This window comes from Bos indicus, chromosome 28 (assembly GCF_029378745.1).
Source record: "Bos indicus isolate NIAB-ARS_2022 breed Sahiwal x Tharparkar chromosome 28, NIAB-ARS_B.indTharparkar_mat_pri_1.0, whole genome shotgun sequence".
Lineage (NCBI taxonomy): Eukaryota > Metazoa > Chordata > Mammalia > Artiodactyla > Bovidae > Bos > Bos indicus.
Genome location: NC_091787.1, coordinates 10594413 through 10621833, shown reverse-complemented (window position 1 = coordinate 10621833; position 27421 = coordinate 10594413). Strand labels below are relative to the sequence as shown.

The window sequence follows — 27421 nt, the reverse complement described above, 5'->3', positions numbered from 1 at the left end:
TCTGGAAAAAGAAGGACTCTTTTATTCCAAGTAAATAACATAGAATGTGTTACCTCTCAGTGGACACTTGATAAATACAGAATGAATTGATAAGTTTATTAATAATGAAAGTTTTAACAAGACAAGTGTGTTGCATTAGAACATAAGCTGATTATCTGAAATTAAGCCAACTTTCCTCTAAGTAAGCATGACCTTGTCAAGTGTGAAACATTATTATTCATTTTGCCCAATATAAAAGTGGAGAAAAGAGCCCAAGAAGATCTGGTTTAAAATACTGTATTAAATTACAGATGCAGCATCTGTTTTATTACTAATGCAACTAGTGTGTGAGGATATTGCAGCATACTTTGGTTTCCTCACAGTATCAAATACAGCAGATATCATATTAGGAACAAAACAGTAACTGTTTTCCTGAGAATTTACTGTGCCAGGGCCTGTGCTAAGACCTCCACGTTTATGTTTTTATTTTAAATTCTCACAAAACCCTGGTAAGGTAGGTACTTTTGCTGTTTTCATTCAAAATGAGGGAGTTGAGATTTAGGAATGGTAAATAATTTATCCAGGGTCACAAAGCTAAATCAATCAAACCAAGACTTGAACGTAGGTCTAAGGGACTCTCAAACTACAAATCCTTATGGTTTCCAGGAGAAAAAGTACAGCTCCTCTATCCACAAAAGCTTTAAAACTGTACACTGTTATTTGAGGTTTGGTTTTACTTCTGTTGGAATATTTGTTAGTTTTTCAGTTTTTGCAGGGGAAAGAAAAGATAAATTTTTACCTGTTTGCCATTGTGAGTTACTGATGACAAGATGGTTCTTAACGTCTTGAATCCCATAGCAATGTCCAGAAGATGAGCAGCAAAAAAAAAGTTGTTGTAGTGTCCAAGAATGGACATGGTCATATACCAGGCAAGGTAGAGGAAGGACTATTAAGATGAAATGAGAGAAAAGAATGTCAGAAAATGGAATATATATTATTGCAAAAGCTACTCTGATCTCATTCTAACTGCTCCATTGACTTTATCTTTTAATTATATATTCATATAATTCCAATTAGTTATATGAGTTCGTGTATTTTAATTTAGCTCATTCTGCAGAGTTCAATGCCATCCATTCTCTCCTTTACACCAGAGTGGTTGTTTTTATTTATTCTCCCACAGAGAAAAATGAATTGACTTACTATTCAACAGCAGCTTATATCAGCCTCAGCGCTACTGATAGTTTGGGCCAGTTAATTCTTTGACACGGGTGCCATCGTGTGCATTATAGGATGGTTTGCAAGCAGCATTCCTGGTCTCTACTCACCAGCTGCCACTAGCATTCTCTTTTCCCAGTCATGACAACCCAAAATATCTTTATATGTTGCCACGTGTGGCTGAGTTGAGGTGACCTTCTTTTTATTCAGGGAAGCTGCTTCCACTGTTAGAGGAGAAGTTAGCTGAAAGACACCTTACTAGCAGCTGACAAAAGATATTTCAAGACGAGTTTGAGCTCTTTGGAGGGTTCTCTAAGATACCCAGGATTCTGGGCCATGACTGGATGAGGCAGGGGTGGAGACAGAGGTTAAGAGTATGCGGGAGAGGGGTGTCACAGGTCTTTAGGAGAATGGAAGTAAGGGTCACTATAAAAGTCAGTGCTAAAATTGGAGTGAGATTTTTTGAGACTACATGAGATGTCCAAGGAAGAAAGCACAGAAGAGAGAACAGCAGAAGGCCTTAGGGGATGTTCTTACGTTCCTTTCTGAGTGGATGTGAGAAGATGGCAAAAAAATTAAGAAGCAAGAATGAGGGGATGAGCTGAGAGCTACAGAAACAATTGTAGTCGATGTATTCAGCCATGTTTCACGATTCTCTCTCGCAACTCCCCGGCAGCAAATAGTAGCATTAAAAACAATTGACTGTAACAGTTATTTAAACTGAAAATTCTAAGATTCAAAAATGTCAAGCTATTGAACCAATGAGATACTATAATGTGATTCTCTGCCTTGACAGCTGGTGGCTTTTAGTCATGGGTGATTTTTTTTCATAATATTTGTACATATATGTGGGTCCTATGGTTTAACTCATAGGCTGTTTGATAAAAGGAAGATCCATCAAGAAAAAGAACACAATAATGTACTTAACTTGGCAGAAGCAAATGGATTGCAATCAATGTTAAGAAAAACTTTAAAAAACGTATTTAGAAGTTTCTAACATCTGTAAAAATTTTGAAGAATGCCATTGTTCAACTAAAACCTGAATGAAAATACACGTGAATTTTCATGTTTCATTTTCTTGTGTAAATATATTTTCATTTTAATCTTTCAGCTATTGAAAGAAATGGAATGGGAGATGGGCTGATGAATCATGTATTTCTATGGGTTTTTCTCAGATATGGTCAGTATTAAATGAACCGATATTTGAATAACTTTCTTAAGTAGCCGTCGAAAATTTCCACCTGCTGAAGCCCAGTAAACTCATCTAATCAGAGTGCGTTTTACTTTGTGGTATTGAAGGTAGCTTACGTTGTCAGTGAAAACGACTCCTAGTTTCCACATCTGATACTTCACATCAATAGAGTTCAGTCTGGAAAAACAAAAGAATTTGTAGATATGTACATGAAGCAAAGGCTCACAGGCTTGCAAGAGCCTGCTGGCATTCACTCCCCATGGGATGGGGTAGGGCTGGCAACCATCTCAGAAGATGAGTTCTAGTTCAGGTGCCCGGGGAAGAGCTTGAGAGCTCCGTTGGACAATGTATTCCAGAGTTTTGTGATTTTTTTTAGAGGAATCTTAGAAAACAAAACAAAGCTTCAGTATATCTTCTATTATTTAAAAATAGCTTTTTTTGACCTTTTCTTTTCTCTACATTAAATATAAGATAAACACTTTAACACTTATTCCTAAAAATTGTACAAATTAACCAACATAGGTATATCAAGACTTTCCTCCCTAACTTTCGCTATACATTTGTAACTGCATACCAACAGAATTATTTTTAGTTCAACTAATAAAAAACCTGCATAAATAGCCACATTTACTTTATAACTGTAATGATTTTGCCAGTGAAAGGGCTTATTGGTTCTATTTTTGTTTCCTTTTGATTTCAAAAATGCCCCTTCTCATATCCTTCTCTATCCAAAAAGGAATTTAACCCTTCCCCTTGCTTCCCACAGCACTTTGTAGTCATCTCCCTTTATAATCATATCCCACAGTTTTGTAGCTGTAGGTGTGTATGTATGTACATGTATTTACACCTCTCTCACTAGTCTCTAAAATACCCATCACCAAGCACATTATATGATACAGTCAGTGTATCATATAATATTGAATAATGTTGAATGAATGAATTGCAACATAAATATTTTTGATCTTTGCAGAATAAAATAGACATGTATTAAAATATACTTTTTTAGCTTTCTTTTTTCAGAACTTGCACTGGTTTATAGGGCTAGAAATTATAATTTTATTAGCCTTCCCAACATTCTAGGAATTGATATAATAATACGATGTAATTTTTAGTGCTATTTTCAAAAGGGCTCCTCTAGAGATACTGTTTTAGTCTTTAATTACTTTTTTAATCATTTCTTTAATTAGGCCAATCTTAAGTTATAAGTGCAGTGATACATAGTTTATCATCTAAAGTTGATTTCATAGGAGGTTTTTCCCCTTGGAGTTAAGGTTTAATTTACTTTAGCCTAGACTCTCTGACTTTTAAGGAAATAAAACTGTCTTTGAGTTGTAGTTTTGTGATTTTAAATAATCATTTTTAAAGTTTCATGAATATTTACAATAGGTTTCAATATAACAATACTTTTTCTTAAAAAGATAAACAAACTGGAAAGTTTGCACGAGAGCATAATTATATTCCATGAAAGCAATCCTAAATAAAATAAGGGTTTTATCAGGATGTCTGAATTTCCCATGGTAGTTTCGTGATTTAAAAATTTATTCTTATGATTAGTTCTTTTCTATCCCTATCACTCGTTAGGGTAGCAAGTCGCTACCGACTGCATGAAAAGCATTTTGTAGTACACAGTACTCTCTTCTCACCAATGGTGGCAGTCATGCTCTTTGGGCAGAGCTGACTCCACCCTCAGGGATGCAGCACAGCTGATCTGGACCAGTCACGGCCTCCCCAGCCACAGGACTTGGTTCAGAGGTAAGCTAGAAGCCAGAGAGCTCGGAGATATAAGCTCCACTCTCACTCCATGAAGACACATGGTGAAGAAGTATGCAGGCTTTCTGGCTGTTGGAGGCCATTCTACCCCAGGAGGTAAGTTAGCCACCTATTTAAATGGGCACATCTGTCGCTGCTGTTGTTTAGTCGCTAAGTCATTTCCAACTCTTTTGCTACCTCATGGACTAGCCCGCCAGGCTCCTCTGTCCATGGAATTTCCCAGGCAAGAATTCTGGAGCAGGTTGCCACTTCCTTCTTCAGGGGATCTTCCTGACCCAGGGATTGGACCCATGTCTCCTGCATTAGCAGGTGGATTCTCTACCACTGAGCCACCAGAGAAGCCCAAATGTGCACATACCAAGCCCTATAAATTTGATTGATAAATACATGCACACATAGATACGTGAATCATCCTTGTATGCAAATGTTCACATTAAGATAATATTCATATAGAAACCAGATAATCTTTTAAAACTCCATCTTTTTAAACACTTTAATAAAGGAACACTACATGTAAATTTTTTCCTAGTAATGTGTGTTATTCACCAGCAAACTGTAATTATATTATCCCTATTTAATGGTATTAATAAAGTCCACATTAATTTATTGGTACTTTTCTAGCAGTCAACCTGCAAATATTTACTATGTAAAACAGTGGAAAATTCCACTAATTTACAACTGTTCATAGTAAAACAGTAGTCTAAACTTTTCTGTTTTTTCAGACTTATTTTCCAGAGTCACAAATACGACCATGTAAAACGCATAATTCAGTGAGAGTGAAAGTTGCTCAGTCATGTCCGACTCTTTGCGACCCCAAGGACTGTACAGTCCATGGAATTCTCTAGGCCAGAATACTGGAGTGGGTAGCCTTTCCCTTCTCCAGGGGATCTTCCCAACCCAGGGATCGAACCCAGGTCTCCCGCATTGCAGGCAGATTCTTTACCAGCTGAGCCACTAGGGAAGCCCATGTAAAATGCATAATTCAGTAAAACTATTTAATTCTACCTTGCTTATCAGGGATCTGAAAATATTAGTGGGCAACTCAGTATACTTTTCACCACTATCCTTGTTTCACATAATATTCTAACATAAAGGTCTTAATGCCTAAGGCTTATCAACTGTGTTTCTTCTTATATATAGTGATTTGGTCTTTAGGAAACATATTTGTTTTCCTAAAGTACCAGATTGTTACATATGTGCTTATTGAACTACTTTTCAACTGGGTTCACATTATTTTTAAAGACTCAACTAGCTCTAACCAAGGCTTCAGAGAGAAAAAAAAAATGACCAAAAAGATAGGTCAGCCAAAGTGTCTTTTTTAATGCTAACTAAAATATTTATCTAAGACAATCTAACACTGCTCTACAGAACCTTAAATATTTATGTTTTCAAAGAAATCATCACATACCTAGTTGACTGACACCTTAAATACACCTAAATAAGGGACGGTAACCACTGTTTTTTCTAAAATTGTTGTGACTACAATAAGAAATTACTTTTTAAAAGCATGTGGGCTTTACATTTCTTTTCAGATTATAGTTGATTAAATTCGTAAAATAGAAATATATGTATATATACACATACTCACACTACACGTGTGTGTGAAAGTCAGTCTCTGGTGAAGTCAGCCAGTTTACATTCTCCTAGTTATATCATAACATTCCATGCAAATACTATATAAGGGTGCCTCATTTTAATGTAAACTTTCTAAGTAATAGTATGATGACATGGTACCAAGTCTTTGCTATTTAAATAAAATATAACAATTATAATAAAAGGATATGAACTTTGAACATTTCTAATAAAAGGCCTATATTACTCCTTTTTCCAAAATAAGAAAATTAACTTCTTTTCAAATAGGAAGCTTTAAGAAAACATAGTCAAATATTATGTTTTTGTACCTCTGACTTCGACTTAAGTGGCATTTAGGGGTAAAGAGGCAAATCAAATTAAGAACATAAATCTTTTTGTCTTGCTTTATATAAATAACAAAAAAAGACATGTTCAGAAGTTATAGATTATATCTAATGATCCCAGAGCTCAGAAGTACAAAAGCAGATTTTGTACATATACTGTTTCGCTCATCTCTCTGTTCTTCTGACACTGAAGGAAAGGAAATCAATGCACTAGCAAATTCAGAAGTGTATTCATTTTTCCTCCTTTCTACCTACATCTTGAATAGAGCAGAATTAACACTCACACAGCTGACAGGGAGCTGTCTTTCTTTGGCTTCTTCTTTTCCCGGGCATCACTGAAGTCCAAGGCAGCTTTGTCCATGCCGAGTAACTCGCTGATTCTGTCTCGGCCATAGAACTCTCCATATTTATCCATAACCTGGGGCAAGAATAAAAGCATTTTACAGACCTCCACCATCAAGTAGTCTCATCTATGTACGCACATACAAACATCAGAGTATTTTAATACATAATACATGTCTTACTTTCAAGTTCACTTAAAAATCTAACTTACAGCTCATGTTCTCTGATCATATTGTTAAGGTCTAAGTGAATTTAACAGCATTTATTTATTTATTTTAATTTTATTTTATTTTTAAACTTTACATAATTGTATTAGTTTTGCCAAATATCAAAATGAATCCATCAGAAAGATGATAACAATAACCCTGTGTACGAGACAGCAAAAGAGACACTGATGTATGTATGGGGCATTTATTTGTTTAGGGCATGCTGCACAGCATGTGGGATCTTAGTTCCTCGACTAGGGACTGAACTTGTGCCCTTGCATTGGAAATGTGGGGGTCTAAGCACTGGACTGCCAGGCAAGTCTACTTAAAACATTTTAAATAATACCTAGCTGAAGAACATGATTTCTAAGGCAAGAGGAAGGTATGCAAATAGAAGAGGATGGGCTGAAGGAAATGGGTAAAGGAGTGGTGGGAGGTAATGGAATAAGGTAACTTCTACCAAATTCATACTTTATGTCGGGAATTATGCTAAGAATTTTGACTTGTTTTCCATCATGGGGCTCTTTCAATATGGAAGTTTCCTCTTATTAGCATCCTGCTCTGCAGACAAAGAAATTGTATCTTAGAGAATGTAACATGCCCAGGGTTGGTCGGCTTGGCAAAAGAGTGGATGAGGAAGCATCCAGGCAAGGCTGACTCAGCAAAGGTCTCCTGCATAGAGCACAGCACGCCACTGGGATGGTCACGACATGCTGGTATTCCCTCTGTGGTCTCCACCTGAACCTGAAACCTTGTCACATCCTCAGGTCTTCAGTTAATTCTAGTATAGATGCTTTATCCATCACTAGAATCACTTCTTAGCAACCCACCTTGATTTCCTTGCCCCTCTGTCCTGTCACATTTGCCTGGCTTTGCCCAAGTACTGGGTTTTTAATCAATGCTTGGACGTGGGCTCACAGATCACCTGTGAGCTCAGTACCTCTGTCTCTTATATAGCAACTCTTGGCCTAGGGTTTATGTACCAGGAGGATCCTGCACATCAGTGAAAATGAGGCAACAGCAAAATAATGAAAGAAATCCAGAAGGAGAGAGAACTGGCAGCAAAAGAGGGAAAGAAAGCAAGGAAAAGGGATCTAGGAGAAGCAAAGGCACTGGGAACCAGAGGGAAAGGAGAGGGGATGTTAAAAGATTAGAGTAGGTAATGGAAAAATACATAAACAGAAAGAAAGGATTAGTAGAAATTAAAATAAGCATTTTTGGAATGTGTACAAACAGGTAAAGTGAAATAAACATTAAAGAGCAATAGTAGTTTAAAGTCCTATGAATGTATACTATTTAGGTTCATTAAAACAATTTGTTTTGCATTATTCTCACAGTACTGAAAAGGGGCTGGGCTGATCTGAGTGGGAGTTCTTTAGGGGTTATATTCTCACCCAGGAGGACAAACTGGACCCAAGAGCAGCAACGCCATGAAGAGTCTTAGCCACAATTACAATTTGTCTACTTATTTGACTCTAGATATATCATTTCCTTTGGAGATAACTTTTGCTTCTTTATATTATTAAATAATTAATATGAATAAAATATTCAAATCAAATATGAATAAAATATTCAAATCTTTTTTTTTTAATTTAACCTGTGGTGGGTTCATGTTGATGTATGGCAAATCATCTATTTTAAGTTACTTAAAAATGATTCTTTCAAAGCTCTGGCCTAATTTGGATGACTCATCTGCATTAGTGCAATGCTACTACTTTGCGGTCACAAGGAGACAAAAAACTTGCACCAAAATGAAAATCAGCAAACATTCTGCTCCTTCCAACTAGAAAGTCTTGAGGGGTTTTTGTGTTGTTCTGTTTTCTTTAATGTGCTTCATTTTAAATGATGTACTTGATTTAAATTCTTGGCAAACTCTCTTTCTCCCCTCAGACTGGTAACAAAAAATTTGCAGCTGCTAATCACCAACCACCCTCTGAGTCCCACTAAACTGGTGGAATCAAAGGGGGAAAAGATCACTCCATTCAGCGGATATTTGTGGCCCTTCTACCTCAGACCATATATATACCCTGGAGCTACAGCTCATTATGGTACATGGCATGAATTGATTCAGCTTGGCAACTGGAGGGTTCAAGGAATAAGAAGGAGCTGCAAAATAATGTTTACTGTATTTTACAATGTACAAGTACTGTGTATGCCTTGTTATATTTTCTTTAAAAAGTGATCTACATTAAATAATGTGTGGTAGGAAGAGCATAGATAATCCTTGACTCTCAAAATCAGAGCTGATGGTCTTAACTATCTGTCTTCTTCCCACCATCCTATGATGCAGTGTGTATCAGAAGAAAAAAACTGTCAAAAAAAAAGGTCTTTGAAGTTTATATAAAGTAATATAAAATGTAGTTGTCTGTTGTTATACAACTTTACTTCTTTATTGTAAGGCAGGATTCTAGCCCTGGTAACTTAGCTGTCTTATCAGAAAAGAACCTTCAGTCAGGTACCCAATCTCAGAGAAAATTCTTACCAGTTATTTTTAATGTACAGGCTGAGCACTGTTTAATCACCTGAGTCAGAGGATGGGTGGATGAGCAATGCTTATTTAATTTTTAGCTGCAGAGTATGGATTTCTTATGAAATTTTTGAAACTCATATTCAATCCTATTTCCATTTTGAAATGACATTGACAGATAAAGCATACCTCAATATCTCATTCTACATATGAGCCACAGCAAATTCAAATCTGAATTACACTTTAGGAAAAAATAGAAAATGTAAAGTGCTCTAAGTAGTATTACCTTTCTTTTAACAAATTTGTCCCAGTAGTTGTTGGGAAATGACCTAAAAGATATAAAAGCACAGAAGTAAAATATAGTATCATTTAACAAAATGATAAATAACAATATATTGTTTGGAATAAACAAAATCCTAAAAATAATATGTAAACATGTTCTTTCATTCACAGAAATTACAATGCATTTTTCCCATCTTATTCTATAATTTTTCTATAAGAATATTAAATATTATTTAAAATGTTAATATATCCATGTAAATCACAAAACATATGGACTAATATTGTTATGGATAAAAATATGAACATGTTTATTAATAAGGAGTTATATTTTTATTTATGTACAATATGTCAATATATACATTTCTTTGTAAATTGTCTTTAAAAATTAAAGTATCTAAAAATCTGTCCTTGTTTCTCCTATGAAGTTTTAAAAAAATACTCATTCCCACCTCGAGAAAACTCAAGGAAACTGAGCATATTATCATCACATGATCCTGGCATCTTAAGAATTCACCTAAGGGGACAGACTTGATTGGATTTAGTATTAATAAATAGAGTTGCTGAACAAAATATTGGGCTTCCCTGGTAGCTCAGAGGTTAAAGCGTCTGCCTGCAATGTGGGAGACCCGGGTTCGATCCCTGGGTTGGGAAGATCCCCTGGAGAAGGAAATGGCAACCCACTCCAGAATTCTTGCCTGGAGAATCCCATGGACTGAGGAGCCTGGTGAGCTACAGTCCACGGAGTTGCAAGGAGTCAGACACGACTGAGTGACTTCACTTTCAAACAAAATCTTCACTTTCAAACAAAATATTGAGCATTTAGAGTAAATGTTTATATGGCTATGTGCTATGGCGGGTCGCTCAGTCATGTCCGACTCCTTGCAACCCCATTGACTGTAGCCCACCAGGCTCCTCAGTCCATGGGATTCTCCAGGCAAGAAGAATACTGGAATATTGGGGTGGGTTGCCATTTCCTTCTCCAGAGGATCTTCCCAACCAAGGGATAGAACCCGGGTCTCCTCCATTGCAGACAGATTCTTTACCATCTGAGCTACAGGGTTGCCCTTCAGATGTTAATAACACACATATAAATCATCCCCATTTGAACTTACTAGAAATCATAACTTTTTAAGAATAAAAAAACTAATTACAATTAAAAAGAATTTATTTCATTAAAGTAGTACAAACGACTAGAAAATATTGTATCATTAATACCTCTAATAATGTAAATTAGACTTCAATGATGGATTTATATCTGAAGCAACAGCTAGTCATTTGGATTTTGATCTTGTAAGGCTAAATAATTAGTACACAGAAAAAGCATTTATTTTTCTGTCATATTTTACATGTCATAATGCTTAGCTAGGTATATGCCAAACTGTTGGATGATACCAATTAAAAATTTCCAACTTAAGATTAAACATGTGAAATTCAATATTTTTGCCTTTAATGCTACAACCCTTTCCTTAATGAATACTTTTGGCTTCCTCTATGCTTTTCTGTGAGATAACCGTGCATTGCAGGTTGTATACACACTTCCCTGAACACTGAGTAATGGACGTTAAGTTCCATTACTGCCGTGGAAATGGACCTAAAGCCATTTTTGATGGAGGAAATCAGAACACAGAGGGCAAAAATTGATGGCATCCATTAAGAGGATGATGGAGCTCAGTCATTTGATTTTCTTGGCTGAATATATAACTATTACTCACTTCTGCTAAACTTTTGACAAATCTGCAGGAACTCTGGCCAAGTATTTTACATCCTGAAATTTTCTGAGCACAGAAATGTCTCATCTAATTCTTTACTCACTGTGTGTTGATTACGAGTCTATCCCACTGGCCTTTAATATCATCTTCTGAAGGCTGTTCTGTAATATAAAGCCCATCAAATTCCAATTTTCGAGCTACTTCCTTCTCTCGCTTAAAAATAACCAGTGGGACCTACATTTGAAAAATAAACATGTTAAAATTAGTTTACATTAACCGGCATCTCTTGTGGTCACTATCTATACAAAACAGCTTCTGGAAAGAAATATTTCCCATGTTACTTCCAGGAAAGTAAACAATGAGTGAATATGAACCAGCCATGTTTAGGCAGAAAGAGGCATCTAGAGGTTTTAGAAAAACAGAAGATAGTGCAGGTATATGTATGCATATGCTTTTAAACACAGAGAGGTTCACAGATAATTTGCATTAATGAAATAAATTTTAAATATTGAGAAAAAGAGTATATAAAATTTCTTTTCTTTTGCATATAATATATAGAGAGATGCAATAAAAGAAAGCACTGTTATAATGTTCCAAAATGCATACTTTTAAAAAATTTTAGAACTTTGAAAAATCTTTTTAATAACTGCCTGTTCAGCATGCCTATATATGCTATTTTGAAATAAATTTTAATTTCAACATCAGCAAAAATGTTTGTCAATTTGCCAAAATGTCTCCAGAATTTACTGACACTCTTTTCATATGCACAGAGTTTACACAAGACACAGATGCAAAAAAGATGCAAATATTGTGCAAGTACCTAAGAACACCCCCCCTTCCCTCTCATAAAACAAGGGAAGGAAAGGGAGGAACAGGTATTTCTGAAGAAAACTTTACATTCTAATCATTTACTCCGGACCCTAGTTTTTCAAAACTCTTGTATAAGCTTCCCAATCGGAAGCAGGGAACAGTGAAACAAAAGCCCTGCAGCATAACAGTGCCATGTTAGTAAAAGATAAAAGAGGTTTGCAAAGGTTTGAAGCTCTGAGCACTTGGAGAGACAACCTTGAGTTCTATTCACCAAACTATACCACTCCCTTAAAGGGTCTAGGAATGAAGCTACACTGTTTTCTGGGTGATGTGTGACAAACTGTGAAGCATTTCTGCCAAGGATGGTGAGAAATATGTGGCCTAGTAGCAGAATAACTGAAACGACTCGGAGGTCAAATATGATCTATTTCTAGAATTTTTACTACACTGAACATTGCTAGTTACATAGTGGGTTGGTCACTGCTGTGCTGTCAAGTTATAGGTGAAATTTTCCATATGTGAATAATTACTGTGGGGAAAAAAAAAAATTCAATGTGACAGCTACATCCCCTTCCCAGGGCAGCCTGTAGCCAGTAACTGGTCAACACAGAGCTCTAAAGGCCAGGCTCCAATGCCCCCAGCCCAGGACCACCCTGAAGGGGTGTCTCAGCTTCAGAACAGAGGCTGTGACATGCCCTGTTGGGTCTGTACTGTAGCCCCACTGCTCTGTCTTCCCCATGCTGCTTCTTCCCTTTGCCCCTCAGGTGCTGATGGAACAGTCCCTAAGAAACTATGTGTCTGCAGTTTTCATCTCAGAATCTGCTGCCCCAGAACAGCATGCATGCACGCAGACACACACAAGTTCCTTGGTGGCTTACTATCTTACTTTCAAGCAGTAGTATCCAATGATACAGAAGAAAGAGATGACCGTGTGCAGAATGGCTAATATCCGCAGTGTGGGCTCCATGTAGCCACTGCTCTCCTCCAGCACATAGTGCACTGCGATGATTCTAGGCGAGCTGCTGTCCAAGCTGCTAACTCTGGCATTTTCACTTGAACTGCGAGTGGGTAGTTCCTTTCCTTCAACCACAGAAGAAGTGGAGACCTGATTCAAACCATTTAGAGAACAGTCAGTTCATTTTTCTCTAAGAGATCAGGGTAAACAAGAAACAATGGAAACTCAGCCTTATCAGCAAATAGCTGGATGTGAAGCCACTGCATGATGAAAAGACTAAAAGCATAGGCTGAAAAGACAGCTTTTCAAAAACCCAGCACAGGGAACTATATTCAATATCTTATAATAACCTATAATGAAAAAGAATCTAAGAAAGAAAATATATGTGTACACACACACACATAAATGAATCACTTTGCCATAAACTGAAACTTAGACAACATTGTAAATCAACTAAAATTCAATAGAAAAAAAATGGCAAATAATGATCATATTTTAAAAATTCCCTCTAGTCTAACCAGTTACCAGGGTTAAAATGCATGCAGGGGAAAATTATATGGCTAAGCTGTCTTGTCAATGATCAAAAGAATTTAATGGAATACAGGTATGCCATACCAAGATACATGTGACACATTCATACATGTGACATATCCAGCCAAATCTGGCTATAAGTACTGGGGCAAACCCTCTAAAATCCCATATTCTTCAGTGGGGGCATTTCTCAGTGCTAAGGAGCTAATCTAGTCTTGCTGTCCTAGACAGTCAGCGATGTGCCTGAGATTCAGGTTTTCTCTTTCATCAAAACACATTTCAGAAAAGGTGTTCATGTGCTTACTAGTGGATCTGTCAAATCATTACATTCAATTCAGTCTATTTGTAGTTTCATATTGGTTATTAAAAGACTAAGGCATACGTACCTTATAAAAGAGCAAGATGAAATTGATCGCAAATGCGACAAATAAGGCTAACATTCTCATGTTGTAGAAGTTGCGAGCAAAATAGTTCTGAAGGTGAAAAAAATTATTAAAAGGTCATTGAATCAAGAGATTTGAAATTTGCAAGCAATTGAAATAAAGCATTCATACATTTACCAAAAACTATTTCTTGACGGGCTACCATTTATTAAGTCCCATATTTGGTGCTGTCAACATAATAGTGAATAAGAAAACTTAAACCATCATGGAGTAGACAGATAATAAAGAAGCACACTCACAGATGAAAAATAGCCTAACTTCAGGGAATGGTAAATGCTATGAAGAAAAATCCACCAGACTAAGGACTTAGGGAAGGGGGTACTATCTGGATGGGTGGTCAGGGAAGGTTCCTGGGAGGTGACATTTGAGCTGAGGCCTAGATGCCACAGGGAAATAATCAAGTGAACATCTGTGGGAAGGGAACATCACAGAAAGACCTTGGAGAGCAAAGGTCCTGAATTCTGAGTGGTGCTGGTGTGTTTGATGGATAGTGAGAAGGTACCACAGTGAGAAGAGGAGAGAATGGGAAGGAATGAGGTCAGAGAGGTTAGAAGGGGACATCGTTCTGTAGGCCTTTGATAAAAAATCTGTGCTTTGGGCTGTGGATAACGGTCACTACACAGATGTTATGTGTGTAAACATTTATCCAGCTGAGCTGTACAATTGAAGTCTGTAGACTTAACTGTTGCTTGTAAGGTGTATCTCAATAAACACAAAAGAAATGTTAAAAAGAGAAAAAGTGTTGCTTCTTACAGTGCAGTGGTTCAGCGTCTGATTGCTGGGACCATACTCCCTGGGTATGAAGCCTGACCCCACCACTTCCTCACCGCAGGATGTGGACAAGAGACTTAATCACTCTTGTAAGCATCACTTTTCTTATTTGTAAAGTGGGGATAACAACAAAATCTGTCTCATAAGTTTGTTATGAGGATTAGATAAGTTACTACAGAGGAAGGTAATCATTAATTTTATTATTATAACTGGAATTACTATTTTACTGTAAATGAGATGGCAAGCTCTTGAAGGAGCTGAAGAGGGCTTGATGTGATCAGATAATGATTTGGAAAGATGATTCCAGCTACTGTGTATAAAGTAGACTGGAGGCATGGAAGGCAGGGGACCAGTTAGAAAGTTACTGCAGGATGCAGAAAGAGGATGTTGGTGGTGGTGGTTTGAACCAGTGGTGGCTGTGGAAATGTTAAGAACCGGGAAAATTCTGGATATATTTGAAAGAGAGAGCTGAGAATTATTCTTGGATTTATCTGAGGTAGGAAAAAGGAAAGGACTCAAGAGATGGTAACTTCTGTATCCTGGGGTCTGAGCAAGTAAGTAAATGCTTGGTGTCATTTATTAAGCTATGGGGGAAAAGTAAAAAACACTGATTGGACCAGAAGTGGGTTTAAGTGAAAAGATTTGGGGACATACCAAGAATTTGTTTTAATATTAAGTGCAAGATGACTGCTGCTGTTGCTAAGTTGCTTCAGTTGTGTCTGACTCTGTGCGACCCCATAGATGGCAGCCCACCAGGCTCCCCTGTCCCTGGGATTCTCCAGGCAAGAACACTGGAGTGGGGTGCCATTTCCTTCTCCAATGCATGAAAATGAAAAGTGAAAGTGAAGTCATTCAGTCGTGTCCGACTCTTTGTGATCCCATGGACTGCAGCCTACCAGGCTCCTCCATCCATGGGATTTTCCAGGTAAGAGTACTGGAGTGGGGTACCATTGCCTTCTCCACAAGATGACTAGAAAGTATCTATCTGGATATATCAGGGGCTTTAGCATTATAAGGCCAAATCAGAATGATACTTCATTAGTTATCCCTCTCCACAGACACACCCGACTTGGATGGTGTCATCTCCCAACATATGATCCTGACTGTTCTGCCACCATTTATAGGACCAAAGTTGGCCACCGCATCCAAACTGGGTCAGTCACACTGGTTCTCCTTAGAAGGTGGGACTGGGTTATACGGGCTGGGTTAGTGACTTTGGTTATCTGAGCTGGGAGGTCACGAAGACTGGCATCATGAGAGGCACTGTGGCACCTGACTGTGGCCATGATTAGGCTTGTGCATGCAAACAGGTGTGCAAAGAAAGTGATGGTGCAAAGAAATACAGAAAAGAAGGCACCTCTGGGACAAAAGGATGGGGGAAAAAACCTACATTACTTGCTTTGTTCAACTGTGGTTACACAGACTCTTCAGGAACCCACTGGGGCTGCTACAGCTTATCACAGCGCCTGTACAACCTCACACTCTAGCCAGATCACACGGGCAGCCATGGCCACTGTGACAACAAACCAAACCACGGATTATCCAGAGTTACCTCAAAAACATTTGCATTCTGTCTACTCTTTATTAAATAATACAGGAAACATACAATGTAGTTTAAGAAAGCATGCTGCTGCTGCTGCTAAGTCACTTCAGTCGTGTCCGACTCTGTGCGACCCCAGAGACGGAAGCCCACCAGGCTCCCCCATCCCTGGGATTCTCCAGGCAAGAATACTGGAGTGGGTTGCCATTGCCTTCTCCAATGCTGAAAAGTGAAAAGCGAAAGTGAAGTCGCTCAGTCGTGTCTGACTCTTCGCAACCCCATGGACTGCAGCCTACCAGGCTCCTTCGTCCATGGGATTTTCCAGGCAAGAGTACTGGAGTGGGGTGCCATTGCCTGTAAATTATTTAAAATATGTCATATATATAAACATTTATGTACAAGCAGTTAGAATATATCATGATTGAGAACAATCCATTTTCCTTATAGGTGAAGTTCTATACTATATGAGTTTTTGGTCTTTTTTTTTTCCTCAAAGGTTAAATGATTTTGCCTTTCAAATGGCTTTATTATGGAGTGTTGTTCTTAATTTCTAGGTCTGACATTTTTGGTCAGTACCTCATGTAGGTTTATTTGAGACATTCATCTCCCAATCTTTTCCTATTTATATGATATAAATATATAATATTTATACACATATACACACATACTCATATAAAAGGTCTTTTAGACAAAATTTTTAACAATTCCATCCTGTATGAATAGGAATAGAGAACTACATCTTCTTTATTTTTTTTCCACATATAAGCAGATATTTTATTAACTAAAGGAACATTTCTGAAAATGTTTAGGATACTACATAAAGAACTATCTTCTCCCTCTTCTTTCACTTTTTTACTTATTTCCATTTTAAGAATAATTTTGAATAGATCGTCTTATCATTGGAGAGTTGGCTCACTGCATTAATATTTTTATAACTGGATTTTTAATAAAAGGGCAATTCAAGAAAGATTGACTAACCCCACTCTGAAACATCAAGATGAATTACTTATCCCCTAGAAGATCTGTTTTGCTATCATGTATTGCAGAGCCTTACATAGTGTCCTGCAAAGAGGGAGCCTTGGGGTATGTTAATTAACTTACCCTTAAAATGTCCTTTTGGGAAGATGCTGGCAGTCACTAAGTCACGTGGTCTCGGGTCATGTGAATGTGTGCAGAGATTATGGGTTTGACAATAGGGAGCCATGGACCAAGACACTGGTTTTAACATATAAACACTAAGATGAGCAAACACAATATATGTTCAGGGCTGACTGGGTTCCCTGATTACCACCCGAGGGAAGGTCATTGGGTATTTACTGCACCCGAATGATTATGGTCTTACAATGTATCAAAAACAATACTCATTCTAAAACATCTTACTAGAAGTTTCTGTTGATAGGCTATGATTTTCTTCCAGAATGCTGACTCAGGAACTTCTGGCTCTCCATATCTGTGTGTGTGGAGCTGCCTCAGTTTTTGTTTACCCTTGTCTTCTTTGGCTTTTTCTTCTTTTTCTCCATCTTCTCCTCTATGAATGCAAATGAGTGAAATATAAACCATCCAGACACCAAAGAACTGAACAAGTTTTATGCCAAAATACATAAACATACAAGTATTCAAATCATAGTATCAGTTTAAATAACTGATACCTCTTCTAATTTTAGAATTAGGGGTAGAATTTCTAGCTTATCATAGTCTCCTATATATTGATAACTCTGTGAAGTTCCGCTCTATAGGACATCTTACAGGCTTCAATTTTCTTTGTATCTCTACCCAGTGTATTGCTTTCCAAGTGTACAATGAAATAGTTAACCGAAAAAGGAATAATGGAGACTTTCTTTCAGTTGTGACTTTCAACATACCTTATTTTTCAATTCTGATTTTAATGTTCAGTCTCTAACACTGACTAGCTATCAGGATTTAAAATCAGAGGCATATGCATTTGGTTGTTGACAGATATAGACAATGTCAATATGTTAATTCTGCAGACAATAATGGAATTGGGAGCACTGAAATTTGATACCTAAACCTCTCCAGGTACAAAATACCAAGCCTTCATGGAGATGTATTTATGTACATATGTAATCATATATATGTAAGCCACATAACATAACTCATACTTAACCCATATGAGGCTTTTCCAACATTATTTTTAACACTTAAGAATTGCCACTGAAATGACTGTCAAGCTCTGTTATGTTTGTCTGTGTTTCATTGTTATAGTCCTTTACATGGCCATTTTTACAACTGACCCAACAGTGCAAGATCTGTGACAATGAATGGCTCCAACTGTGAAGAATAGACAACAGTGACCCTCATATGAGGCCTAATTCAAACGAACCAATGGTAAAAATACACCTTTGAAACAATAAAGGAAGCTTGAAGCCTAATATTTAGCAGCTATTAGACAGTATTTAAAGAATTGCAAATTTTGTTTAGTGTAAATAGAATGATAAATATGGTTCTTTAAACAGTCTTTAGCTGTTCAAATTAGTAATAACTTAGTAATTAGTATAAAAGTTATATAAATTAGTAATGTATACAAGGTGCTTACAGGTGAAATGACATGGTGACTAGTATTGTCTTTAAAACAACTTGTCCCACAGAAGGCCCCACAATGTGTGTGTGTGTGTGTGTGTGTGTGTGTGTGTGTGGTGGGGATGGTTGGCAGAAGAAAACCTACATACAACAAGGTTAGCAAAATGATAATAATTATTAGAACTAAAGTGAAAGTCGCTCAGCTGTGTCCAATGCTTTGCGATGCCATGGAATAATATAGTCCATGGAATTCTCCAGACCAGAATACTGGAGTGGGTAGCCATTCTCTTTTCCAGAGGATCTTCCCAACCCAGCAATTGAACCAGGGTCTCCTACATTGCAGGCAGATTCTTCACCAGCTGAGTTACCAGGGAAGCCCGTATTAAAACTAGGTGATGGGTTTATGGCTGTACATTATAACAGCCATTTATACATTCTCTCTTTTGTATGAGTTTGAAAATTTTACAGGCTTCAAGTATCTTTGTGTCTATATATTGCATATTCCTTTCAAAGTGTATGATAAAATATTTAACTGAAAAGAGAATAATAATGATGACTTTTTTTGGCTGTGACTTTTCAACATACCTTGTTTTTAAATTCTGATTTTAACGTTCAGTCCTTAACAATGACTAGCTGTTAGGGCTTAAAACGCTTCTAAATTTTCTCAAATATCTTAGAAATTAAAAAATATGATTTTCCCTGCAAAAGTGTTAAATTACTCAAAAGGTTAACTCTAGTAATGACAAGCATGCATGTGAAAAAGTTGAATAAAACTGTTTCCCCATGAAAATATTAGAAACAAGAATTATTTCTGAATTATTCACTTTAATATTATTTTAATTTTATAGGTATAACTAAATTAACACAATTCTAAACCAACATTTGTCTAATCTAGGGGGGAAAAAACAGACAATGAAAACAAGCCAAAGAAAATAACAGAAAAGAGGAGAAAAATAAAGTGCCATGCAAGAACAGTGGTACTTATGCAGTTAAAAATTTGCTTTCCCCAATTTTAAAAATATGCATATAAAACTGTGCAAACTTGGGGAATGATGTAGGTTTCCATTGTTAACAGGAAGCCAGTTTTATAGGAAATTACACATTTTCATTGTTTCATATGCAGCACTTTATGTCTTAGTAATGCATTTATAACTGTGTTCTCCATAGCACCAAGACTGTAGGTGAAAACGAAGCTTCCTAAGCTCCACACCAGCCCTGCTGACTCAGAACCTGTGCAGGGGCCCAGGAAACTGTGTCTTTAACAGACTCTCCAGGTGGTTCTTAAGCAGGTGGCCCTGGAACAGTGTGTTGAGCACCACCACTCCCTAAGAGTCTATGCGATGGCATTCAGAATGCCTGTCCCCTCCCTTCTTTACAAGGACAGAATAGAGGCTCAATTAAAAAAAAACTGCAACAGTCATCTTGCAGAGAATATCACATGGAATCATAAAGTCGTTTCTGCTGAGAAACACACAAACAAAATCCTCATGGAACCAGAAAGAGACAGGAGTGCCCCCCACACCCCTCCAGGTAGGTGTTTACACTGATCCCCACCCACTGAGGATGAGGCCTTCCACTGAGATGACAGGTGTCACCTTGCAACCTGAGATTCTCTCCACTGCAAAACCGAACGGAGAGGATGTGTGAAAGACACTGACACAAAGCAAAGGGCACAGAAATGACACGTACTCAGCTTTCTCAGGTTCGGATTTGCTTTCTTCTTTTTCTTCCTTTTCTTCTTCTTTTGCCTTCTGCTCCTTGGATGAGTCCATGGGAAAAGAGAAGCGGGATAACACGTCACTTTTGAATGAGTTCAGGAAGCTCTGTGACCCTGTGTCAAATTGTAACCTATAAATGTTGCCCTCCTGCCTCAATCGAGGGGATAAAACTGCCACGTGAGCCCTTCCTTCTGCTGGTTCATGCATTTCCCTTTCCCCACACTCACCTGCCAGGCCAGCAGGGAGCACCAACTTTCTAAGCTCCTTCCCACTTATTTCACAACTACCTTCTTTCCCTTATTCACCTACTCAAATCTTACTCATCCTCCAAACCAACGTAAGTCCCACTTCTTCAGTCTCAACCAGCTACTCCAAGCCATACTAAGCTTTCCATTTTCTCACGTAATCTCCACAGTCTGCGGCCTATGCTACTTACCACTTAATGATTTTCTAATTTTTTTCATGAGTGGTTTATCTTTCTAATAAACTCTTTAAGGAAACTTGAGAGCAATGATTACATCTTACATTTCTTTTAATTCCATATGATACCCAGGGGGACCAGACACATGGCCAATCCTCATAAAATATTTGTGGATGGAGTGATTATTGATCAACTGCCTAATATCTTGAGAGTGAGTACCAGAGTTTGTACCTTCATAGTTTAATGAAATAATTTGTAAAGGACCTTCAAAAAGCCGGCTGGCTCTGCCTACTAAAAAGCCATTACTCTTTGGCAAGTCATCTACTGAATACCACTCTGGCACAAGCAGAACAGCTGATGTCAAGTTATCATGCCCACCTGAAGTCCAGAGAGCTGCTGTGACTGGAGGTAAGTTACCTGGAACTTTTCTTGCACCTCTGGGATGGGGACGGGGTTGCTCATGAGGTCACTCAGGCCAGCATTGGGATTGTGAGGAATCAGTTTGTACTGCCCTCCTTCTCGCTTCAGGTCCAAGCCAAAGATATCGGAAAGCAGGTCACTCTCCTCTGACAGTTCCTTCAAGTCCGTCAGGTCTTCAGAGGGCAGGGCCCCTTCCAGGGTTTTCCTCTCCCCCTCCTCCCCGTCTCCTCGAACCTCATCTTGTGTGGGGTCTGGCATGTTGGCCAAGAGCTCCGCCACTTTGATCTTCTTCGCACCTTCGACCAGGCTTCCTCCCAGCAGGAGGCTGCCGATGATGCGAGAGAAGCCTCTGAAAACGCTGGCTACAAAGTGCAGGAGGCTCATCAAAATACTCCAGTAGGATGTAAAGAAGGCTGTGATCATGTCCTTCACTGTCATCTTCTTCACCTTCTTCATCTGCTTCTTCAAGCTTTTCAGGCTGAGCATCCGCATAAGGGTCAAGATATTGTACCTGAGGGCAAACAGGGCGGACTTGACCGTCATGATGGAAAAGAAACCCATCCTCGGACCCTGCTCCTCCGGCTTCTCCTTCTCACTCTCCTCCTTATTCGCTGACCTCTCATTCAGATCTGACTCTGAAATCTGAGCCGCCAGCTGCATCTCAAAGATGGTATCCTCGCAGAAGTTCACGAAGAGCTCCATCTTCTCTTTCTCCCCTCCTTCATTGACCACGTCAAATATAAATTGCCTTTTGGATTCCTTGACCTGGGGCTTTTCCCACTGGGTTCGGCTGGACTCACTGATTTCAAAATACACCCTCTCGATGCGCTTGGCACTGCCCATGATCTCTATGCGGCCCAGGAAGGGCTGGAAGTAATTGAGCACGCTCTCGGCCAATTCCAGGAAAGTCTGCAGCCGGGTGTCATTGGGCATGTGTTCGGAGAGGTTTGTCAGAAGCACTGCCACATTGAAGCCAATGTCCTTGGCAGGCTCGTGGAACCGTTTGACAAATTCTTCGTAGTCCAGGGTTTCATTTTCATCTGTCTCTGCACAGGACAGGAGAAACTCAGTCTCGGACTGGGTGTAGTGTTTATGGCTCTCCATGGCTTTGTGAAAGTCCCTCTTGGAAATAACTCCCTTACCATCGGGGTCATACTCTTTGAAAGTATCAGAAGACGTCAAGTCCTTGAGCTTTAAGAACATGTCAAAAAACTTGAGAATCATCTCCACGTTGTTGGAAGATTCCACGAGCATATCAACCATCTGTTTGCCAATGGTGCCATTAACAACATTGCCTGGGGATAAAGAATTGCATTGGCTCAAAATGAACATTCCCAATAAAACCAGTGTCGATGGCAGATAGGAGCCAATGTACGCTGAGTGTGTGCTCAGTTGTTGTACCCTGGTCCAACTGAGTAAGTTGCTTCTAACTTGAGCAGGTAAATAGTAAACATCTTAAAATGTCTTAAATAAAAGTGCCTATAGAGAAAATAACAATATAAATCTTATATGACACCTGAATCAAAGATAGCTCTTTTCTCTTCCAATGTGTGAAGGAAAAGATGGATAATTACTTGTAAACTCTAATTTTAGAAAGTGATTACATGAACACATGCAAAAGCATATTTACAAAGTAATTAGACTAATGCATGTAAACAATATGTGATGAAAGGCTGACATTTTTTCCCTTTAATTGATCCTAGAAGCAACACACTTTAGGATTTTTTAAAAAAAAGAAAAAAGGCAGACGTTTATATTATCTGAAAGCCTGAAACAGAAATCCAGTCTCATATTAATAATAAAAATGAGTGTTTGCCTAGCCCTTTGGGGATAAAAAAATCACTGCTCACAGACATTACACCTAATTTCATGTTCATACCTGAAAATACCTGTGAGACAGGTAGTTTTTATTATTAATTATGATTTTACTATTGAGGAAACTGTGTTTAGCAAGGTTAAATTAAATTGTATGCTGTAAAATGATTATTGAGAGCTAGGGCCAGGACTTCAAACGGAACCACTGAGGGCAAATTAGATGTTCTTTCTGATGTAAAATGTAAAAGATCTCCTTACATTTCTTCATAGTTCAGAATGTTTATAGCTGGAAAATGGCATATTATGAATAAGCCTGAGAAAATGAGATATTACCCTAAATTATAGAGTCATCATTCCTTGAACAGAATGTGATATGTAACACAAAGACGGGCATCAGAATAAAGATACATGATGATGGGTTTGTGGAGTTCATCTGTGAGGCAGTAAACACCAGAGTTAAGAGCATGGGCCCAAGGGCTTTCCTGGTGGTCCAGTGTTTAAGATTCTGCCTGCTAATGAAGGGAACACGGGTTTGATCCCTGGCCCAGGAAGATCCCACATGCCTTGGGGCAGCTAAGCCCATAGGCCACAATTACTGAAGTGGTACACCGAAAGCCCATGCTCGGCAATGAGAGAAGCCCCCACAATGAGAAGCCTGAGCCCTTCAACTCGAGAGTAGCCCCCACTCACCCCAATTAGAGAAAGCTCACAGGCAGCAATGAAGACCTAGTACAGCCAAAAAAAAAAAAAAAAGGCATTGGCTCAGGAGCCATGCTGTTGGGGTTTGAATCCAGATCCCACCATCTGCTGGCACAGCAACCTGGGCAGATTTCTTAGCCTCTCTGCACTAATTGCAAAAGAGTGATAATGATACTATCCAATTCACAAACCTGGTATTCAGATGAAAAAGTACTTAAACGAGGTTAATTTTAATTCATTATTCCTTCAGTTATTATGTCTGTGTTGCTACTATTTAGACTAAAACTTGAATTGAGGTCCTGGGAAAAGGATCTGTGGTTGGAGAATACAGAGTGGCTGCCAACTAAGGGTTTCAAGCAAACACTGCATCTTTAAAGTCCTGGAGCAAGGTGTGTCTACTACCTTTATTAGCTAATGCAGGGCAGACTAAGTGAGAGAGAGAAATTAGAAGGACTTAAGAAAAAAAGGATAGGGAACATAATAGCAAACATTCTGCAGTGGCTCTGGTCACATTCACATGGTTTCACAGAATGCTCGCAGAAGCTGTTCTGAGCTCCGTCTCATAGAGGAGGGAAGTGAGAAACAGAGACGTTACTCATGTCAGGGTCACGCTGCCTGGGTCAGAAAGTGAGATGTGGGTGCTGGTGGCGGATCTCAGAACCTAATCTCTTACCCACTATATTTACTGCCTGAGATAGAAAGAAAACACAGTAGCAAAGGAAAATAAGGTGGAAAGAGAGAGAATGAAAACCCAAGAAAGAGGCATGGAGCGGGGAGAACTTAGGCTGCCACGAGCCTTGGTGGGTGGGGTGCTCTCTATTGCCTTCTCCACCTGCAGAAATGTAAGGACCCACAGGAGCTATAAGGCAGTCAGCTCAAAGCAGCAATTTATGCATTTGGAGTGTCCCCAAACATCTGTAATCCCTACTGATTACAAACAAACAAAATGACAACAAACAAAACCCTCTTTAAGGTACTCTCTGAAGAGCATACCCTTTAAAGTATCACTGTGAAATGAAAAATACCACTATAAAATGAAGTACTACTGGTTTCACTCCATAGCTTTGTGACCTGAGATTGGCAGGATTTTTTTTTAATTAAAAAAAAAAAACTAACTTGAGAAAAGAGTAGTCAAGCCAGCAATAAGTCTGAGGTATCTGTCCCATTTTGGCACTGATATTTTATCCTTTGCAGCAGGCTGACTCCCAGAGCAAGCATATATGGAATCCTTCAAAGAATAATGGGGATTTGAAGATGTAAATCAAAACTACCTTCCAACATGGACAGCAACATGACCACCATGTCCTTCTGAAGATCCATCAATTCTTTCAGTAGCTCAATTTGACTGGAGTCCTGAAAGTATTAACACAGTGCATTTGAGATAACATGAGAAAATTACACAGCAAGAATGTCATACTTATTCTCACAAAAAGAATACCTTTCTACCAATAGCAGACTTTACAGCATTATACAGCTAAAAAGAAGCCAAATAAAAATCTGCAGCTTATTAAAAATACACACTTCAGAATCAAAGAGTATTTACTGTTGATTTCAACTCATATTTTTTAAAGTATTCGTAAGGACAATGAATAAATCTAACAAGAGTATGGAAGAGCTAAACAATGGTGGAGACCCTCGGGTCAGGTAGGCAAGAACCCTGGGCATCTTTCTTCTCCTTGAAAACACTAGACTTGTCTTTTCTTCTTTCTAACTTACTACACTGAGATGCTATACAGTTGTAAAACTAACTTATTCTGGAAAACACAGGCATGACAGTGATATGAGATAAACTTACCCGACATAAATCTAGCCAAAAAATGCACACAAGTATCTTATTTACCAACTTGATTAAGCTCTTGGGTATTTCTCTGTTTAAAATTTTCTGGGTTTTTTGTCTTTGATTTTTCACCATGAAACAAAAAATTTTATATAGATATGTTGTGTATAAACATCACTATGCTTAGATTCATTGCCTGAAAACATGGAATATTGATATCTGCATTATAACCCCATGCGTCACCAGAGTTTTTTATTTTAAAACTATACTTTTTTCAAAAAAAATATACATATACCTATATATATATATGCACACACACCCACAAGGTATTGTTTTATTCACATGAATTTTTCTACACAGGAAGCCAAATTTCAACACTGTATGAAGGATGAGATGTATTTCTTTCTAAATAGTTGGTACCTCAACTAGGTCTATAAACTATGAACAACTGTTAGGTAGCACTGCTAGATGTTAATAAAATGATGGAAATACATCCAAATAAGAACTCTCTTGTGATAAATTTGGTTCATGTTGATTTTCTTTACTTACTAAAATGTCACTAGCAATTAGATGAAACAATCATGATATTTCCTTATTTGGTAGAAGTTACCAATAACCAGATACTGACAAAGATTCTCTCCTTGACCAAACTAGCCAACTCCTCTGGGCCCTCTTCCCAAGTAGGCTTTAATCTTGGTTTATAAAGCCTTGAACAACTGGGAGATGGGATTAGCAGATGCAAACTATAGGATGGATAAATAAGATTCTCGTATGTAGCACAGGGAACTATATTCAATATTCTGTGATAAACCATAATGAAAAAGAATACTAAAAAAAGAATGTCCATATGTATATAACTGAGTCATTTTACTGTATAGCAGAGATTGATACAACACTGAAAATCAACGATTTGTTGTTGCTCAATCGCTACATTGTATCCAACTCTTTATGACCCCATGGACTGTAGCATGCCAGATTCCCCTATCCTTCACTATCTCCAGGAGTTTGTTCAAATTCAAGTCCACTGAGTCAATGATGCTATCTGTCTCATCAGCAAATCAACTACACTTCAGTTAAAAAAAAAAAAAAAAAAGAGAACAAAACACGACATGGTTTCTAACAGCTCAAAGCTACTTCACTAGGAAGACCTCAACCCCTCTTAGGGTGCTTGCCTGAGAAAACTCAAGGCTGCCAAAAAAATTTATTATTTGTTCCAGCCAACACCTGAGGATGCTAGAGTCTGTCTCCCAGGCTCTGTAGGAGGTAGAATCCTAATGTCAATACTTGCCAGCTAGCAGACACAGCTGGCCCATCACGTTTACACTGACCAGCCTTTTATAATTTTTCTCTTCCCTGAGCCCTGATCATTCCCTCCTCCTCCCATCATCTCTGTACAAGTCCAAGTTGAGTTCAGCTCACACTAGATTTTCCTCCCTACAGTGACAGTTATCACTGATTAAATCTGTTCTTGCCACTTTAACCTGTGCCTGGCTCTATTTGACAATATTTTCCAGCTTGGAGGGCAGGGTGGAGGTGTGAGTTTCCTCACTTTGCTGGAGGCAAGGAGACTCAAGGAAGAGATGGACACATAAATGAAATTGTGGGGGCTGGACAGGTAGTCCTTTGACTTTAATCTAGCATTCTCTCCTCTCTTGACACCTGACAGATATCCACACTCAACAGATATGTCAGATCTCAGGACATCCCAGTAAAATTCCCTGCATCAAAGGGACATATTTACTCAAGATTCATATTTAGAGTTTTTCTATTCATGTATCTCTGACTCCACATGCAATACAGGGGTGAGAAAACAGCATGCTCATGTTTCCAAGATGTGCTCCCAGATTAATATTAAGCATGGTGAAAAATCTGTTTCTTCGTCATTTGCCTAACTGTACTGCTATT

At 38.3% G+C, this 27421-nt stretch overlaps 1 protein-coding gene across 3 annotated transcripts in view; it reads right to left on the bottom strand.

The window, feature by feature from the left end:
• The window catches only part of RYR2 (ryanodine receptor 2), an 832848-nt gene that overhangs the window by 38258 nt on the left and 767169 nt on the right, over window positions 1-27421 (bottom strand). For 2 of the 3 annotated variants that reach the window (XM_070781952.1, XM_070781953.1), the window contains 11 exons: window positions 25011-25092; window positions 21184-22520; window positions 20356-20423; window positions 17509-17656; window positions 13761-13847; window positions 12775-12993; window positions 11182-11312; window positions 9374-9416; window positions 6357-6490; window positions 2503-2563; window positions 779-925 (listed from right to left, as the gene is read on the bottom strand). In XM_070781952.1, the coding sequence (XP_070638053.1) occupies window positions 779-925; window positions 2503-2563; window positions 6357-6490; window positions 9374-9416; window positions 11182-11312; window positions 12775-12993; window positions 13761-13847; window positions 17509-17656; window positions 20356-20423; window positions 21184-22520; window positions 25011-25092 (2457 nt within the window). The remainder of the gene's footprint in view (window positions 1-778; window positions 926-2502; window positions 2564-6356; window positions 6491-9373; window positions 9417-11181; window positions 11313-12774; window positions 12994-13760; window positions 13848-17508; window positions 17657-20355; window positions 20424-21183; window positions 22521-25010; window positions 25093-27421) is intronic. The other variant, XM_070781954.1, reaches the window with a different exon arrangement.